At 39.8% G+C, this 17,792-nt stretch overlaps 2 protein-coding genes across 4 annotated transcripts; one reads left to right on the forward strand and one right to left on the reverse strand.

The window, feature by feature from the left end:
• The first annotated feature begins 5,884 nt into the window (after window positions 1-5,884).
• Window positions 5,885-12,635, forward strand: LOC124291689 (probable endonuclease 4). 3 transcript variants are annotated; one of them, XM_046728740.1, is made up of 10 exons: window positions 5,885-5,981; window positions 6,902-7,394; window positions 8,429-8,565; window positions 9,078-9,237; window positions 10,141-10,236; window positions 10,338-10,469; window positions 10,935-11,039; window positions 11,576-11,813; window positions 11,884-12,198; window positions 12,239-12,635. In XM_046728740.1, the coding sequence occupies exons 2-8, from the start codon at window positions 6,908-6,910 to the stop codon at window positions 11,755-11,757; spliced, it is 1,299 nt and encodes a 432-aa protein (XP_046584696.1). In that variant the 5' UTR covers window positions 5,885-5,981; window positions 6,902-6,907; the 3' UTR covers window positions 11,758-11,813; window positions 11,884-12,198; window positions 12,239-12,635. The 3 variants fall into 3 exon arrangements, with proteins under 3 accessions (XP_046584696.1, XP_046584695.1, XP_046584697.1); XM_046728739.1 differs by having other exon boundaries at window positions 11,576-12,198; XM_046728741.1 differs by lacking the exon at window positions 10,338-10,469 and having other exon boundaries at window positions 11,576-12,198.
• Window positions 12,545-17,790, reverse strand: LOC124291691 (ragulator complex protein LAMTOR2-like). Its single transcript, XM_046728742.1, has 4 exons — window positions 17,639-17,790; window positions 16,044-16,206; window positions 15,592-15,681; window positions 12,545-13,750 (listed from the first exon to the last, which is right to left on the reverse strand). Exons 1-4 carry the CDS (start codon window positions 17,704-17,706, stop codon window positions 13,694-13,696), a joined length of 378 nt encoding a protein of 125 aa, XP_046584698.1. The 5' UTR covers window positions 17,707-17,790; the 3' UTR covers window positions 12,545-13,693.
• Window positions 17,791-17,792: the final 2 nt, after the last annotated feature.

Genomic DNA, 17,792 nt, shown 5'->3' on the forward strand with positions numbered 1-17,792 from the left:
GCTTGCGTGAGTGGTTATATATACTGAACCGCAAAAGAAACGACACCTTCAAAACCAAAAGGACAATTTTGTTCTTACAAGTTGGTGTTTTTATTATGATTGTACCGTTTGGTTAACATGGTTTTCAATCCAAACTGACAGTTACTACCAACACCAGTGTGTTTTCTGATGAAAATGCATATTGACGAAACGCGCCTAAAAAGGCAAACGTGGTAAAAGATTCCGTATGACATTCATGAAAATGAAAATGCACGTGTATATCGTGACAACCCTACCAATGAAAACGAGTCCCAAACGTGCCTGAAATCATTTGTTGTTTTGACAAAATTTACGGGAGATCAGAGGAACCAGGCCTTGGGACGACTGCAAGTTGGCCAGACTGCACGGAGGGTAGCCAGTCATTTTAATGTTCATGTTAGGACAATCTACCGACTGCAGGAGCGGTATCGGGCCACTAATATCATCTAAAACCGTCCACGCAGTGGACAACCTCCTGTAACATGACAACGTCAAGACCGACAGATTGTGCGCACCATCTGCAGGATCGCTTCACCAGAGCGACGGAAACAGCACGCCAGGCCATTGGGACCCACAACAGACCCATTAGGGCCGGTACAGTGAGTCGACGTTTGCGCCGAAGAAACCTCTGCTGTCACAGACCATATCGTGGTTCTGTTCTCACCGCTTGTCATCGCCCAAACCGACTGCAATGGGCAAGTCTGCATCTAAATTGGCGTTATCGACAATGAAGAACTGTGCTTTTTTTCTGACGAAAGCCGATATTGTGTTTCCCCAGCCGATGGCAGAGTGAGAGTATGGCGAAGGCGTGGAGAACTGTTTTCCAATGAGTGTATTGTTGAAAGAGACCCGTGGGGTGGTCCAAGCATCATAGTGTGATGTGCAATCTGAGCCAGAGTTGACCCCGTGGTGTTCGAGAATCTCGGCCAAGGACAAGGAAATGCGTGACAGCGGCTCGCAAAATTGACCAAGTCATAAGACCCCACATTGTACCACATTTTGGACGTCACAGAAATCACATATTCCAGCAAGACAATGCTCGTGCCCACACTGCCTGAGCAACATTGGACTTCCTGAGACAACACGGCATCCAAACCCAACAATGGTCTGCACTCAGTCCAGATTCAAGTCCAATAGAACACTTTTGGGACGAGATTCAAAGAAGACTGAATGACCTCCAACCACGGCCGACAACTGTGGCTGGACTCGACCATTTCGCAGAGTATGGACCCAAGTGACTATGGCCTTCATCAACTGGCTAATTCACTCCATGTACAGACGATGCAACGCCGTCATCAATGCCCATGGAGGCCACACACGATACTGACTTTGAGGCATCCTAATGGAACCATTTTTGGTGATTTTGTTTGTGTGAACTCTAAATGTGTTCCCGAAAATGTGGTAACCATAATTGTCACGTTTGAACTCAATCCTCTGTTTTGTTTATTAAATAGAGCGAATTAAAGTGTGTGCTTTAAGAAACCTCTATCGGTGTGGTGTTTCTTTTGCGATTCAGTATATAATCAATACAATCCAAGTTAGCCCACAGAGATAACCCACATGATGTCAGTAACATGTCTAGTCCATTATGAAACAGTATATTGACTCCAAGCTGTCGAGTACCTCTTTTTCTTCCACAGCGCCGAGCGCCAGGCAGGGTGACAACATGTGCCCCCTTTTAACGTCTGTTGGTATGACGTGGCAGGGCATCGAACATCCCGCTCTCAGAAAGTGTCTTTTAATATCAAAACCAACATGAGTTGTAAAAGTTTAGAATTCTGATGTTTCTGTTGTATAGTGATCTCTCCTGGATTTCGCCAATTCGATATCTCCTAGTGGTTGACAGCATGAGCAGCCCGGACACACAATAGGAAAAGCCGCCCAAAGGAACCTTCCGATCCCCACTGGTTGGCTGTTACGACGTGCGGAGGTCACATGGATCCATTCTCCGACGGTTTTCCTTACAGGGTCGATTACAGATAATAGAAAAGTGGTCAGGCTAACTGACTTGGTTGTCACATGTCATCGTATACCGATTGCGTAGATCGATGCTTATGATATTGATCACTGGATTGTCTGGTCCAGACTCATATCTTTACAGGCCGCCTCCATATAGCTGGAACCCGTGAAGGTCCGGGTTAGAATATTGATATTCAGTAACCCATGCTTGTCGTAAGAGGCGACTAACGGGATCGGGTGGTCAGGCTCACTGACTTGGTTGACACATGTCATCGGTTCCCAGTTGCCCAGATCGATGCTCATGTTGTTGATCACTGGCTTGTCTGGTCCAAACTCGATTATTTACAGACCGCCACCATATAGCTGGAATATTGTTGAGTGCGGCGTAAAACTAAACTCACTCACTCCATATAGCTGGAACATTCTTGGTGTACTCTGCTGTGATAAGGCTGGGATGTTGCTAAAAGCGGAGTAAAACCATACTCACTCACATTTGGAGTGAAGGAGAATCAACGATCCTATAAACTTTACCAAACACATCAGTGTGGAATAACGATAGTGATGTTAAGTGAATAATGGCAATATTGGAACATTTATATTCCATAGAATAGACTCGATCTGCTGCTCTTACGCAACATTCTAAACGTTATCGACAAATACAGATACCCCTATGTTTATTTCAACCACGACCTACACGAAGTTTTCCACTGTTGATATTTCTCCCATCTGCCCCTGAATATGACCCAAACACGGTCATATTGCGGTATGCAAACACTGCCTGGTGCGGGATATGTAGAACGAATTTAATGGGTCGTGTAAGGTCAAGCGGAGAACCACAATGGAACACTAATAGGAATTAGGGACAACTAATGTTTATAAAGATACTGAGATGTATATGACGAGGCACGACTGAATAACACAGTTGTGGTGGTGTACGACATAGGGTCAATGCACGCACTTAGACCAGATTAAATAGTTTTATCTTCTGTGTGTATTTCCGCTGCTAACTGTGGCTTCTGCTACGCCAAAGGGCATTATACGTATCTCATCTAAATCCAACAAAATTACATTTAAAAACATCTGTAAATGTCCTATTAATTATGAACTGAAAGACGAGTGAGTGAGTTTGTTTTTATCTCGACTTTGAACAGTATATAAGTGAGTGAGTGTGTGACAATGAGTGAGTATGGTTTTACGCCGCCTTTAGCAATATTCCAGCAATATCACGTCGGGGGACACCAGAAATGTGCTTCACACATTGTACCCACGTGAGGAATCGAAACCCGGGTCTTCGGCGTGACTAGCGAACGCTTTAACCACCAGGCTATCGGTTTTTACTTACGTGTGTCAGCTCAATGCGGGAGGAGTGCCCGGTGTAATGCATTGATGTCAGAGGTTTACCACTTTGTTGGGACGAGAGTGGGTTGGTGCTGACAAACCAAACAACATAATTTGGGGCGGACCTTGGCTCCGAAACCAAGTTCATAGTCTTTTTGCGTGTACAAGGAATGCCGGCAGGTCCATCCGTGCCACCTTGTGAATGAAAACACCAAACACCAACTGTACCTGAAAAACTATTTATGTAACACTTTAGCAGCTGTATTATTTATTAACGAATTCGGAGTTTAATTTATTTGTAACTCTATCGACACGTGGCATCGAAACAATATTTCTTCGAAGACGGACAATTACTAACCCCTGCATTTTCCTTCCATTGGCTGCATAAACACGGATCTGTATATTGCACTACCCGTGAAGCTCCGGGTTAGAATTGATCTTTAGTAACCCATGTTTGTCGTAAAAGGCGACTAACGGGATGGGGTGGTCAGGCTCGCTGACTTGGTAGACACATGTCATCGGTTCCCAATTGCGCAGATCGTTGCTCATGCTGTTGATCCCTGGATTGTCTAATCCAGACTTGATTATTTACAGACCGCCGCCATACAACTAGACTTTTGCTGAGTGCGGCATAAAAATTACGGAGTGAGTTGTAACCTGTCACACCTAATATTATATACGTGTACTAGTGGTGGGAATCGGTTGAAATTTCATAATCGATTATCGGTTGCAATCGGATTGTCCCATCCGATCAATGATTGATTTTACAATCGGTTACACTGATTAAGAATTAAAATATTAAACAACAAACCAAAACCTGTGAATTACACTCTTAATCATCTATTCTAACTGAAACAGATAACGATTTATTCAATTAACCATAAAAAAATTAAATTAAAATTAGATAAATAGGATCTTTAGTCCGATCCAATATCATGCTTCATCAAAAGATATTGGGCCATGCTGAAAGATCTTCCTTTAAATTAGATTGCAATAATAAACGATTTCACATTTTTTGGATCCTTTTTTTCTTGATATACAATACAATACATTGTAGTATATTATAAAGATTAAATACGTTGCAAAATTACCACGGAATATGCTTTATGGCACCAGACTAATCAATCTGAGAATTGAAGGCCGATGTATTATAATCCTTTCAGACAACGGAACTATACAGATGTAGGAGTTCCCTGTCCACGTAATGAGTTAGGATTTATGGTTCTATTTTTTCAGGGCTTGATACCTTCAACTTCCTTTCAGTTTGGAGGATTTGTAACTTACAATGTAAGACGAGTGCATATAGTGTTCTAGTTTCTCGCTATCGATGTTTTCTACTTGGTTCTAGTTTCTCCCTATCGATGTGATCTGGTTATTTCTAGTTTCTCCCTATCGATGTCATCTGGTTATTTCTAGTTTCTCCCTATCAATGTGATCTGGTTATTTCTAGTTTCTCCCTATCAATGTGATCTGGTCTCCCAATCAATTGCATCTGATTGGTTCAAGTTCCTACCAACTGATTCACTGTCATCTGATTGGTTACAATTGCTGATCTCTGTTTGCAATCTCATTAAAAATATGATCTCACTCCTCATGTAGCGGTAGAGAGCACTGACATATGAATTTATTGAGGTTGTCTCTTTTGGGATCAGATATTTGCCAGTTGTGCCATTATTGGAGTGAGGGGGTTTCACCTTACTTTTATTATTATTTCCGCAATATCGAAGCATTCCACCCCAAGGAATATTTTTTTTTAAAGTGTAATTGTGTAAGGAATTAAACCCAACACCAACCGTCCATATAATTGGAACTATGCGGAAGAATTTAGATACAAATGCGCTTGAATATGAAGGGTCAACAAGATGTGACCTACTTTTGTTATGAGTGTCGTATTAATAATTTGTTTATTCAATTAATACTTTCCCCAAACAGATTAATGTACACTTTCGTTAGGGAAATTATTACATGGAAAGATGCAAATACTGTCAATTTCATGTTAAATTGGTATTATCGGTGCAACTTGGTGTCAGTTCACTGTGAATACATAATAGATTACAATATTATGGTTTCCTGTCATACACACTGAAGCCAATAAGTGTTTGACTAACATCATGTGAATCATGAAATATGCGATAAGTTGGGCCGTCAAATCATTTTTCTTTTTCCGTTTAGTTGTCATGTCATCACTTTGTGAAATCAGTTCGCGTTCAAGTGTAACCAGTGTAACAGTGTTCTGACTACCCGTGCAAATAAATAATCTGTCGAAAATAACACACAACCTATATGGATCATGAACACCCATCAATATTTTTTCCAAAGTTCCACACTTTGTGTTATGCACAACACTTGGTCAAATATAATTTCAAAAGACTCATGTTGAAATTCAGCATTCCAATATAGTTATTTGTTTGAAATATATTTATGGGGTGAAATAATACATGCTTTGGGTGATAAATCATCAACATGATTAAATGAACTGAAAATATTGGAAACTTGTTGACCATAGAATGCTCGACACGATTCGAACGCGTTACCTAGCTGTTGTGTTTCACGTGACAGGAAACTCTCAGGGTGTGTATTGAGAGTGACCTGCCCTTCTTGAGCAGACGTGACCGCGGGAAACTTCGTCACTGCGAAAGGAGACTCATCTGTCATCGAAACTGGAGGTGACTAAATCGTTAATTGTTGACAACTTAATATTATTAGTGGTACCCCTGCAATTTTAGTTAATAAGTTGATAAGCAAATTGACACACATTCAGCAGAAGCAGTGTCACTAGAAAACGGTTCCACAGAATGTATAAAAGTTATAAAAGACAGATCGAATAAATGTAGGAACACCGAAAATTAATGACTAGTTACCAAGTTTTTGACAGAGGACTTTCGCATGTTCGGAAAGCAAAGATTTTGACAATTTATAAACATGATTTTGCCAGGTTGACACATTATTGTGCTGTATAAACACGCTTGTCAAAACTTCGAATACTAGTACTTTCTGACGAATATTAAAAGGCAAGTAACTGAGTAAGGGACCGTTCCTAATTTATGGCTAGGGCGGATGATGATGATTTTTATGGAGAAGCTAGTACAATGTGAATGATTATGTAAGTCTCCCCTAAAGATTATACAGTCAAGTAAGTCTTGACTGTCTGCCGCATCGCGCATGTCATGTACAAAAATCAATGACACCCCCTCCTTAATTTTACAAATAATAAACCAAACACCCCAAAATAAATAAATAAAAAAAATAAAATCATCATCAACCCCCCTCCTAGCCGTAAATTTGGAGCGGCCCCTAACAAGTAAAAACAACGAAAACTTGAGCCATAAATCTTTGGCATATTTGGATTTCAATTTCTGGTGTCCCCGACCGTGATATTGCTGAACATTGCTAAAAGCGGGTTAAAAACCCAACTCACTCATTAAATCACTCACTATAGCCTTGCCTGTTTGTGGATCTATCAAATTATATCAGTTTAATAAAAGATCACCTTGATCACTTGCAGTTAGATCTTCAGATGTTTTGGAAATAAGGAGGCAATAAATAACATTTTTTTATCCTTTTTTTTTTGTTGCCTTTGAAAAAGAATAAAATGGCAGACAGTGAAAGAAGCCGCCCAGTACGGGAAAGGAAACCAAGGATTATTACACAGTTTGGTTTAGAAGAAAATAAAAAGATGAGCAAGAAAGAAACCCAACTCAAATCACCATATGAGGGTGACATTAAAGATACGATGCTAAAGCAACAAAAGACAACAATAAAAAAGAAAACAGACAAGAGAAAAAGTGACACCAGTGTTGAGATTCGTGAACTCAGTAATAAGAAAGTGAAAACTGATCCTTTGGACAAAAACGATGACCTCTCCAAAGATCAGAACAATTCTCATAGTAAAAAACATATAACAGTGAAAAAAGAGAAAGGCATTGCAAAAAAGGGTAAAGCTTCTTCATCGAGGGTAAAAAAGGAAGAAGAGGATGAAGATGAACTTGATGTAGATGTGAAAGTGAAAAGTAAGAAGACCAGTAAGAAAGGTCGTCATTCTTGTAGGAAGCTGGTTGGTGCACATGTCTCATCTCAAGGTATGCAGATTCAGGTGTTGCAGTTTGTTGTTGTTATCAAACAAGCATTTGTCTGGTCTTCTTAGAAAATTATCTGTTTCCGAAAAAAATTCTTAAATGGAAGATTATGTTTATGAAATGAAGTGCATTGTAGACACCCTTTTCCAGAAATGTTGTGGTTCAGATTACCCGACCGACCCTTGAATTCTGGTGCCGACCCTATCTTTTTAGGAGGTATGAATAAAATAAGCTTTCAGATACCATTGTTTTTTCCCGTCACTGACGGACATCGGTCAATCTGATAGAGAAAGTCAACATGATGGCCGCAAGCTTGATTGAATTAACAATTATACATGATAAATGTGTTATTAGTTTGTACTTTACTTCTAAAAAAATGTAAAAAAAATCCTACCTACCTACCATAAATTTCAAAGAGGTGTTATCGGAACCATAACATTTTTTATTTGGCCTGAGACAGAAAATTTACCTGTCTGTCCATATTTTCTGATGCATATAACACATTTTATATGGAAATGGGCACTTCAACAATATTTGAATCAAGTTCATTCATTACTGCTTCATCTCTGAAATCAAAGTCAGCTCTTTGTGTATGAATTTAATCAGCTTTTACACACACACACACACACACACACACACACACAAACACACTCTAAACCCATTTTGTTTCTCAGAACATTAATTTCCTTATGTCATTTAGACCATAGGAGTATTTTGACTAGTATATCAATACTACAAACGTATGTTGAAGCGAAAACTGTACGAGCTGAGTAACACATGAAAAGCACTATTCATATTTGCTTATACCAAATGCGAGCATAGTCATCATAGAAACGTCTGCATTCTCTAAGTTACGATTTAAGTAGACAGGCAGAAAGACACGCATGCAAATATTTACGAAACATTTTCATGTTATATTTTTTGGGACAGAATATTGTATTAATGTATATGATACTGGTTTGCCATGATGCTCTTGAAAGCTCCCAAGGACACATGACTGTGAATGTGGTAGAAGCTTACCATCTGTATACCTCCAGGTGGTGTACGTAATGCTGTCTACAATGCAGTTGATATTGGCGCCAGGTCCTTTGCCATGTTCCTCAAGTCACAGCGTCAATGGAAGGCCAAACCGCTGGATGAGAATGTTGTTGCAAAGTTCAAAGATGCATGTAAGGTCTGTGATCACGCTTTGAAAACCACCTTGTAAACCACCTGTTTGAGTGTGAAGCCTCAGCATCAGCCAGGTCATATATTGTAACTCTAATATCAGCGTTCGAAATACCTGCCTGCCCGACCGTCCAGGACGGGTTATTTTTAACACAGACTGCCAGATTCTCAAATTCACCTGCCCGACGGTCGGGTTAAAATTTGAACATGTATATGAACTTATGATTAGTTTGTTTAATATTTTACAACAGTTTTAATTTAATTATTCTAAGTAAATTAGTATTTTTTGTGGGCAGGTAAGTTTTGGTCAGAGCTGGCAAGTCTTACAGCCTGTGGTCTGGCTGAAAGTTTTTGGGAGTTCCATACCCTGCTAATATTCATTGTAACCATCTATTCCGATCATTGCATCTTGCCATTCAAGAAATATTTGTAATATTGTTCACTAGAGTAGAAACAAAACATTAACTCTCTCACACACTCGGGAACAAAGTTGAGTGTCTGCTGATATTTTGCTTCTAGGAATATGGGTTCACTCCTGATCTGATAATTCCCCATGGGCCGTATTTGATCAACTGTGGTTCTCCAGAGCCAGATACTCTGCGGAAAAGTCGCGATGCCCTGGTTGATGAGTTACAGCGATGTGAGAAGCTCGGCCTTACCCAGTATAACTTTCATCCTGGTGAGATCTTGCTTTAAAACATGACATGCATACTTTTTCTTTAAAATATATGTGGGACTTTGATGTGATCATCCTGAGGGGGGAACTCTAGGGTTGAATAAGAATTAATGTTTAAAAGGTGACTTACATGAGGATCTTGACGCATATTGGATCTGGAAATATTTGTTTTGTTTGTGCCACTTTTGGCAATATTCTAGTTTGTTGACAGCAACCTGTACATAAGTCTGAACCAGACAAACAAGTGATTGATATGAGCATTGCCACATGCATTTGTGACATGAAGACATGCATCCAGTGTGAGTAAGTTTATTTTTGAGCCGTTTTTAGCAATATTCCAGCAATATCACAGCGGACGTGCAACCAAGAGACTTAACAACCGGGTCACTTTAAGAACAGGGATGAGAATTTTACCAAAGACTGCAGTTTCTTTACATCAAAGGTCACATTGTCGATTCCTTCAAACAACGATGCTGCTGTGACCAGTACGACACTGGATTGAGTTATGATATCAAACAGTGACGTTATCAACCACTGTACATGTCTTGTCACTGCTCCCTACTGGAGGAATAGGATTTCCCCAGTTCTTTATGAGGAATTCTTCTGTGTGAGATGACTAAGAATGATTGGTGATCTGAATCATGTCATCATACTGCAGTCAACATGTATTTCAGCAACATAACAGGGTTAATGATCAAGTCTGTGACTGACAAGACTGTGGTTGATTGCATGGGCAATGATCTGAGCTGTTTGGTTTGACTTACCAGGTTCAGGTCTCAAGGGAGTACATGGGATCCTCCCCTCATGGTTCTGATGTCAGGAACAGCTACGTTATCGGTGTTGTCTGCACAATCCATGTTGTATGTGTGAATGTAGAAGATACTAGTTGGTTCATATGTGTTTCAGGCTCTACCTGTGGGAAGATTTCTGTGAAAGAATGCATCGCCCTCATTGCGGAGAGTATTAACATTGCTCATTCCAAGACCAAGTACGTCAGGACAGGTGTGTGGTAGTGTGTTGAACTAAACTGAATCGTCTTATTAATGCAGCACAAAATATCTGGTGACATAAATCAAGCAATTTTGTTGTTACTTTCATTTCAGTGATAGAAAATATGAGTTGCCAAGGATATACAATAGGAGGAAAGTTTGAAGAACTACGTGGCATTATTGACAAGGTCAAGGACAAATCTCGAATAGGCGTCTGCCTTGATACATGTCATGCTTTTGCTGCAGGTAGGAAGTAAGGCCTTTTTCCATGAAACAATGACAAATACAATATGAACGGTCACTAAAATTGATTGTTTAATGCCTCACTCTACAATGTTCCAGTTGAACAGTATCCAGTAGAACATCAGAGCCACAAACTTCAGGGATTTGTATTGTCTCTCACACACACGCACGCACGCGCGCACACACACACACACACACACACACACACACACACTCAGAGAGACACAGATTTAGTTGTCTTTCACAACCAGCATGTGTTTCTAGGGGACTATTTAACCAGAATGTCCTTGTTAGTTTTGTCAAGAGGTAACACGTTAATAATCAAGGAACACTAATCTTATGCTTCACACTTTGTTCCATTTTCTCAGCACTTTGTAAGTCTGTATACATTGCTTCCTCCACCACCTGTGAGTACAATCTCTCCATGCTTTGATTCCATACAGCTGAACACTGAAATATTTGTTTTAGGCTTTGACCTGACGACTGATTCAGGCTACAAGAAGTTCATATCTGACTTTGACAAGATTATTGGTTTCAAATATCTTGACGCTCTGCACTTGAACGACTCCAAGGGTGAGACATATGTTTTAGGTACAGATGCATATTTCGTTACTCTGAAGTCTTCTCAGTAGTAATAAATCTAACCCATACAAGATATAATATTCAGCACAAGTCCAAGCAATAAAGCATAATAACAGCATTAATACTATTTTCAGCCACTGAAACTCTTCACATCATGACATATTGTTTAGATTTAAACATCTAACAACTGCTTAAACTTTTCAAGTGTTGCTGTGAGTGAAAAAGCTTTGAATGAATCATTGATGCATATACAACTATCAAGTCTTTGAATGGCATTGAGAACTGCTACACAGAAAGATGAAAATTTATGGATGTCAATGTCTGTAATTTGAACACTGTTTAACTCAGATTACAGAAGTCAATATCCATACATTTTCACCCTTTATATCCATGTACAACTGTCCTTGATAAAATATCACTTGATAAAAGCATTGAGCCATTCTGCTTGTTGATACCAATCGAACACATTCCATAGCAGGATCAGTCCACCAGGAATATTGAGGAGATTTTCTTTTTGTTTTCTCCAGGTGTGAAGGGTTGCCGTCTCGACCGACACGAGAACATAGGTAAAGGGCACATAGGCCTTGACGGTTTCCGTAGAGTGATGAGGGATCCCAACTTTGATGACATCCCCATGGTTCTGGAAACACCCCATGGTATGGGGTATGACAAGGAGATACAAATCCTGCATGGGCTCTGTCATGGGTGATGTCTAGTTGAATGACTCCAAGTGCTGTTTGATTCTTGTTTGAACAAGATCTCAAGGTGCTGCCTGATGCTTGTTTGAACAAGATCTCCAAGTGCTGTCTGATGCTTGTTTGAACAAGATCTCCAGGTGCTGCCTGATGCTTGTTTGAACAAGATCTCCAGGTGCTGTCTGATGCTTGTTTGAACAAGATCTCCAGGTGCTGCCTGATGCTTGTTTGAACAAGATCTCCAGGTGCTGTCTGATGCTTGTTTGAACAAGATCTCCAGGTGCTGTCTGATGCTTGTTTGAACAAGATCTCCAGGTGCTGCCTGATGCTTGTTTGAACAAGATCTCCAGGTGCTGTCTGATGCTTGTTTGAACAAGATCTCCAGGTGCTGCCTGATGCTTGTTTGAACAAGATCTCCAGGTGCTGTCTGATGCTTGTTTGAACAAGATCTCCAGGTGCTGTTTGATCTGATGCTTGTTTGAACAAGATCTCCAGGTGCTGCCTGATGCTTGTTTGAACAAGATCTCCAAGTGCTGTCTGATGCTTGTTTGAACAAGATCTCCAGGTGCTGTCTGATGCTTGTTTGAACAAGATCTCCAGGTGCTGCCTGATGCTTGTTTGATTGAACAATGTCTCCAAGTGCTTTTTCACCTTTTTACCAGTAAAACAGATCATTACAGAGATTTTCTTTCCTATTCCAAATATTTATCAAAAACTAAAAAAGAAAATGTTTAATTAAACTTAATTATGTTATTTAAAAAAGTGCTAGAGGTTTTACAAACACAAATTAATGACATGCAGTTCTGTCATATCAACATTTTATTTACATAAAGTACATGGCTGTTGCATACAAGAAACTCTTAGTAGTGTGGACAATAAAACATTTCACAAGCTTTGCCTTATGTGCTCTTTTACAATGGGACAAAAGAATGCATGCTGAATATACCTGGAGATGTACATTTTATCTAAACCAGTATACTGATCTCATTGAAAAATGTTATAGGAAAAAGTGTTTCAGTTAGAAACCAATCTGCTCTTATCAATATTCCAGTTCTATCATGTCAAGGGATACCAAGAAAAAACTTCACATACATACTCTTGTTGAAAACAGAAATTGGGCCTTCAGTGGGAGCCACCAGCTGAACCACAATGCTACCTCTAGGTCAAAGAAATCCTTTAACCTTGAGTGTCAAACAGTTCTAAATTAGCTAAGTGAATCCTATATCATCAACTGTTGAATGTAAATGATAAGAGTCAGCTGAAATCTGCCAAGACAACCAACACAAAGACAAGCTGATGTATTTGACAGCTGGTGGAGTGTTAAACACCTAGAGTATCAACATAATAGCACCACTGACATGTGATTAACATATATCACAGGACCAGAATTCTGCAGTGTCAATATTAGTATCGACAAAACACTAACAGCATTAATATTCTTTTGTAACTGTAACATCATTCCAGATGGCCCTGAATTTGTATCACAATTGCGGTTTTCCTTGCTTTTTTTTTAGGACAAGTCTTAAGTATGACATTCCAATGAATGCTGTGATACAGTTTTTATATTCTCACAGCTGTATTCAATCATTCATCTACAAGTACACCCTTCGAACAGTGAAGTGCGAGAAACACTGAAATACACACAACTGGAGATGCGTCATGGCATATATACCCCAACACTTGGGTTCATTACCTAACTGACCCATTCTAATGCAGTTAAAGCTTCAACATTATACATTAATCAACCTATATTTTGCTAGATTAAAATAAAAGTGTACCAATATTTTATGTAATCTGAACATGTTATGCCAAATACTGAGGTGAACAAAGTCCTGTTTGTTCAAAGAGTTTGCCTGGCAACAGGACCGGGAATGATGCAGGAAGCAGCCAAGATGGTGACAGGAGCTGTTGACTGTCATTTCACGTACACATCTTGTGTGCTATCCACTATCAGGAGGCTGCCACTTGGGATAGGGGGTCCTCCAAGTATGTGGCTAGTGCTTCCAGCTGGAACATGATGCAATACCCAGGCTTCATTATTTACAGGCTGCTATCATATAAATTGAATATTGCTGAATGCATCAAGAAACATACAAAAGAGCTTTACAATATAGGGGAGATAATCCTTGCAAGACCTGTATTGCTCATGTCAAAATCAGCTGAATTAAAAAATAATCTGGTCTACTCCAAATCTGCATATTACAACACATGTGGTTGCAGAAACGATCATTAGCAGTAACAGTGATACTGATAGCTTGATTATCCCCCGCAGTGCGTTTAGCGCAAAGCAGGGGATATAGTATTAGGCTCCGTCAGTCCGTCCGAACTTCCGTACGTACATATGAATTGGAATATCTTAAGAACCATTGACTGGATTCTTTTCATACTTAGTACCTAGGTTCATCACAGTATAAGAGAGGTCCCAGGCAGGTTTGGTGACCTTGACCTTCATTTCAAGGTCACAATGGGACTTGAACATTTTACCCTTGTCAGCGAGATATCTCAAGAACCGTTAACTGGATATTCTTCATATTTGACACCAAGCTTTATATAGGGAAGGCGCAGGGCCCAGTCGATTTTGGTGACCTTCCCATAATTTTCAAGGTCATGATGACACTGAAGATTTCAGCATGCTAACCTGCATGTTAAGCTTGTCAGCAAGATACCTCAAGAACCATTCACTGGATTTTCATCATATTACACACCAGGCTTCATATAGGGAAGGTGCAGGGTCCAGTCGAGTTTGGTGATCTTCACATAATTGTCAAGGTCACAAAGACACTTTGTAGATTTTAGTATGTTAAGATTGTCAGCAAGATATCTCAAGAACGGTTCACTGGATTTTCTTCATAGACTCTCAAGACTTTTCGTGAATGTTTTTTGATGTGCAAAAACTAGTAATAGAAAATTGCTTATTTCCTACACCATGACATTCATGTCAAGGTCAAAGTGAGTCTTGAAAATATTTGTGTGTTTGAACAGCTACAGAGCAGAGCAAGATATCAAGAGAGGTTGACAGGTCCTGTTTTTGTTGGCATTTAACTTCATCTTAAACTACGACCTTCACTTTCATTACTCTTTAAGTTTGATTTGACAATTGGCGATGGGGGATTATGTCACCCTAGTGACAACTGCTTGTTATTATCTTTATTCAGCAGTTAACAATATTCCAGCTTCAGGACAGCAGCATGGACACAAATGTGGGCAAGATGTCATGAACTGTATAAATACATTGACACTATCACTCAATTCATTTCAAGTGCTTCTCACAGCCATGTGTTTCTGTAGACAAATTCAATCCTCACAGTGGCAGTAATAATAACATGGTGTTTAAAAATTGTGATGACAGTTGAAACATTAATTAACTACATCAAAACAGATTAACCCATTTGAAATTTAGTAACAAAGAAATGTTCACAAAAATTCACTGCAATAGGCTTCATTATGGGTCGGGAATTTGGTAAACTGCCTCTCCATATCATGTAGGATGTGCCTTTTTAGGGTTTGAACTTTTCTTTCAATTTTTTTTTTCTGTTTCAATGGCAACAAATTTGGACTTTGTCTTTTTAAAAGGTAGGGTTTGTGTTCGGAACTTAACTCTAAAACCACTTCACCCATCTTCAACGAATTTTGTATACTTAATACCAATACCGATTATTAGTAAGCTTAGAAGCATCAACCGTACACATGTACTACTATAAAACATACATAATATGTATTTTCATACTTAGAGATTTTGAAATTAAAGGAATCAAATGAATTGTTTGAGGTCTCAGCGCTGAATTGGGGGAAGGGGGAGACATCTGTTTTTTCGAGTAAAAACACTTTCTAGTTACATCACTACATACCTTTGCTTTCAACATTCCAAACCCTACACTGTCCTTGCAGCACACACACAGGAGCAGGTTGGCAACCTTGGTCAGACCAACTTTCCCCTCCTGAAATAACGAGGGTATTTAATTGATTGAAGCTCTCATAAAATATATTGACCATACCACTTGGCTTACTGTTGGCATAACTATTCCTCAGAGTGAATGAGTGAAAATTGGTAAGTAATGTAATGCCTCAAGTTTGGTTGGGCACATAGTTCTTTTTGAAAACTGAAAACTGACACTTATGTTGGAATAGCTGTCTTGCAAAATGTCATCCAACATGACCTCAGAAGAAAGAATTTTCTCTTAAACAGATATTTATTTCTACCGAGTGACCATCTAAAGCCATAGGAATAACAATCTTTCATGTAAACTGAGACAATATCTTAAGTTTGACTGCTATCGTATTTGAAACCCCATACACCTACTTTGCACTCTACCAGGACGTGTTGCAACTTGTCATCATTGAAGGCCTGAGTTCCATTCCTAACATATGATGTCCAGATGTTGCTTGCGATGGCAGCAGTGACTGCAGCATCCTTGTCTCCATAACCGGAATATGCCAGCAGGGACCCTTCATTGTTCAGCAGACTGGATAGAAATGACAAGAAGTTTCAAATGTGAGATAATGTACTGAAATGCTAAAAGAACACCTTGGCTTGGGACCTGTAGACAATCTTGGTAAGACCAAAAAGTCATTTAAAACTTCAACAAGCACAAGATTTGTGTGCTAATGCAAACACAATCATGAGCAGCACTTTTCCTGCAAAGTTACACAGCTCATTTATGAGGTGAGGTGAGGTAAAAATTGGGTTTTACGTCATGCTTGAGAATATTTCGCTCATATGACGACATGCATGCATGTGTATGTGTGGCTGCTTATACTAGCCCAGACTTAAGTTGGTTTTATAGTGCTAGCCCACTGAGATACCATGCCGCAGTGAAGCATGAATACCCCACTCAGACACATTATACTGACTCCGAGCCGACAAGTCCTTGTTGTACCCATTAACGCCGAGTGCCAGGCAGGGACCAACAAGTACCATATTTTAACGTCTTTTTGGTATGACGCGGTCGGGGATCGAACCCGCAACCTTCCGCTCTCCGGGCGGACGCTCTAACCACTACACCACGGAGACGGTCCGCCTCATTTGTGAACTGCTAACAGGGAGCTGTTCCACAATGCAGTCACTGCCCTACTACCATAGCAGCTTGCACACTTTATCACAGACTACGACTGTTTTAGTACCATTGCTTATTGGTGTCGCCTCTTACGACAAGCATGGGTTACTGAAGGCCAATATTCTAACCCGGACATTCACGGGTTCTAAGCAGGATAATAAATTAAGTGAGTGAGTGTATAATTTCAGAGTCACCAGTATCCCATCTATATTGAATAAATCAGTAAGTCATAATGGAAGATATGAGAAATGTGCTTCACTATCATCAACCAAGTCACTGAACCATCCCATCCTACCATGTTACCTACTAGTACCTGTGCTGACAGCAACCCCTTTAGCTTCACTTCCTGACTAACTTTCATTAATAAAACACGCACTTTCCTCCTCTACAAACTCAAGTCTGATAGTTAAATCAGACAAAACATTTACACCCTAATCATATATGCTAATCAATGACAGTAACTGAGTTTCACAGGACTCATCATAAACACAACAAAGAATTACTGCACGTGGTTCACAGAGGTCACTGGATTGGATTATCCTACAATGGAATGAACTCACTTCACTGTAAGGATGTTAGGAGTTATGTAATACACTTAAGTTGGCACGCACTGGCAAAGGGTGCAGTTCACTGGATAAGAACGACCAATCCCAGTCTCTCAGGTGGAAACAGCGTTACTTTGTAATACAAGCAGTTACGTGTTTTGGAAACCTTACGAACGTTCAGCATCGGTTATATTGATGCTGAACACATGAAGATAGACGCAGTTGTAACGTCTTACTCCATAATGTAGGGCAAAAGAACGCCCCTTGAAAGTACAAACTAAGATCAATCAACCTACAGGGTACTGCTCACTCCTCCGGTGTTTGCTTGACTTAACACTTGTGTCAAAGCTTTAGGTTTTAACATTATGTCGTCTTTTCCCTTCGTAAAAATCCACTTTGAGTTACAGGAAAACACCTGTCACATGATCCACAGACGCGAAATGTTACGCG

This window comes from Haliotis rubra, unplaced genomic scaffold (assembly GCF_003918875.1).
Source record: "Haliotis rubra isolate DU_JTF1 unplaced genomic scaffold, ASM391887v1 Scf5, whole genome shotgun sequence".
Classification (NCBI taxonomy): Eukaryota; Metazoa; Mollusca; class Gastropoda; order Lepetellida; family Haliotidae; genus Haliotis; species Haliotis rubra.

Bases quoted from the DNA above. Each gene is read 5' to 3' on its own strand.
- LOC124291689 (XM_046728739.1), top strand. From the start codon at position 6,908: ATGGCAGACAGTGAAAGAAGCCGCCCAGTACGGGAAAGGAAACCAAGG. The intron at 8,566-9,077 runs GTCTGTGATCAC...TTTTGCTTCTAG, and splicing joins AGTTCAAAGATGCATGTAAG to GAATATGGGTTCACTCCTGA. The intron at 10,470-10,934 runs GTAGGAAGTAAG...TATTTGTTTTAG, and splicing joins ATGTCATGCTTTTGCTGCAG to GCTTTGACCTGACGACTGAT.
- LOC124291691 (XM_046728742.1), bottom strand. From the start codon at position 17,706: ATGTTAAAACCTAAAGCTTTGACACAAGTGTTAAGTCAAGCAAACACC. The intron at 16,207-17,638 runs GTAGGTTGATTG...ATTTCTATCCAG, and splicing joins GGAGGAGTGAGCAGTACCCT to TCTGCTGAACAATGAAGGGT. The intron at 13,751-15,591 runs GTATGTAGTGAT...ATCATGTTCCAG, and splicing joins TTGGAATGTTGAAAGCAAAG to CTGGAAGCACTAGCCACATA.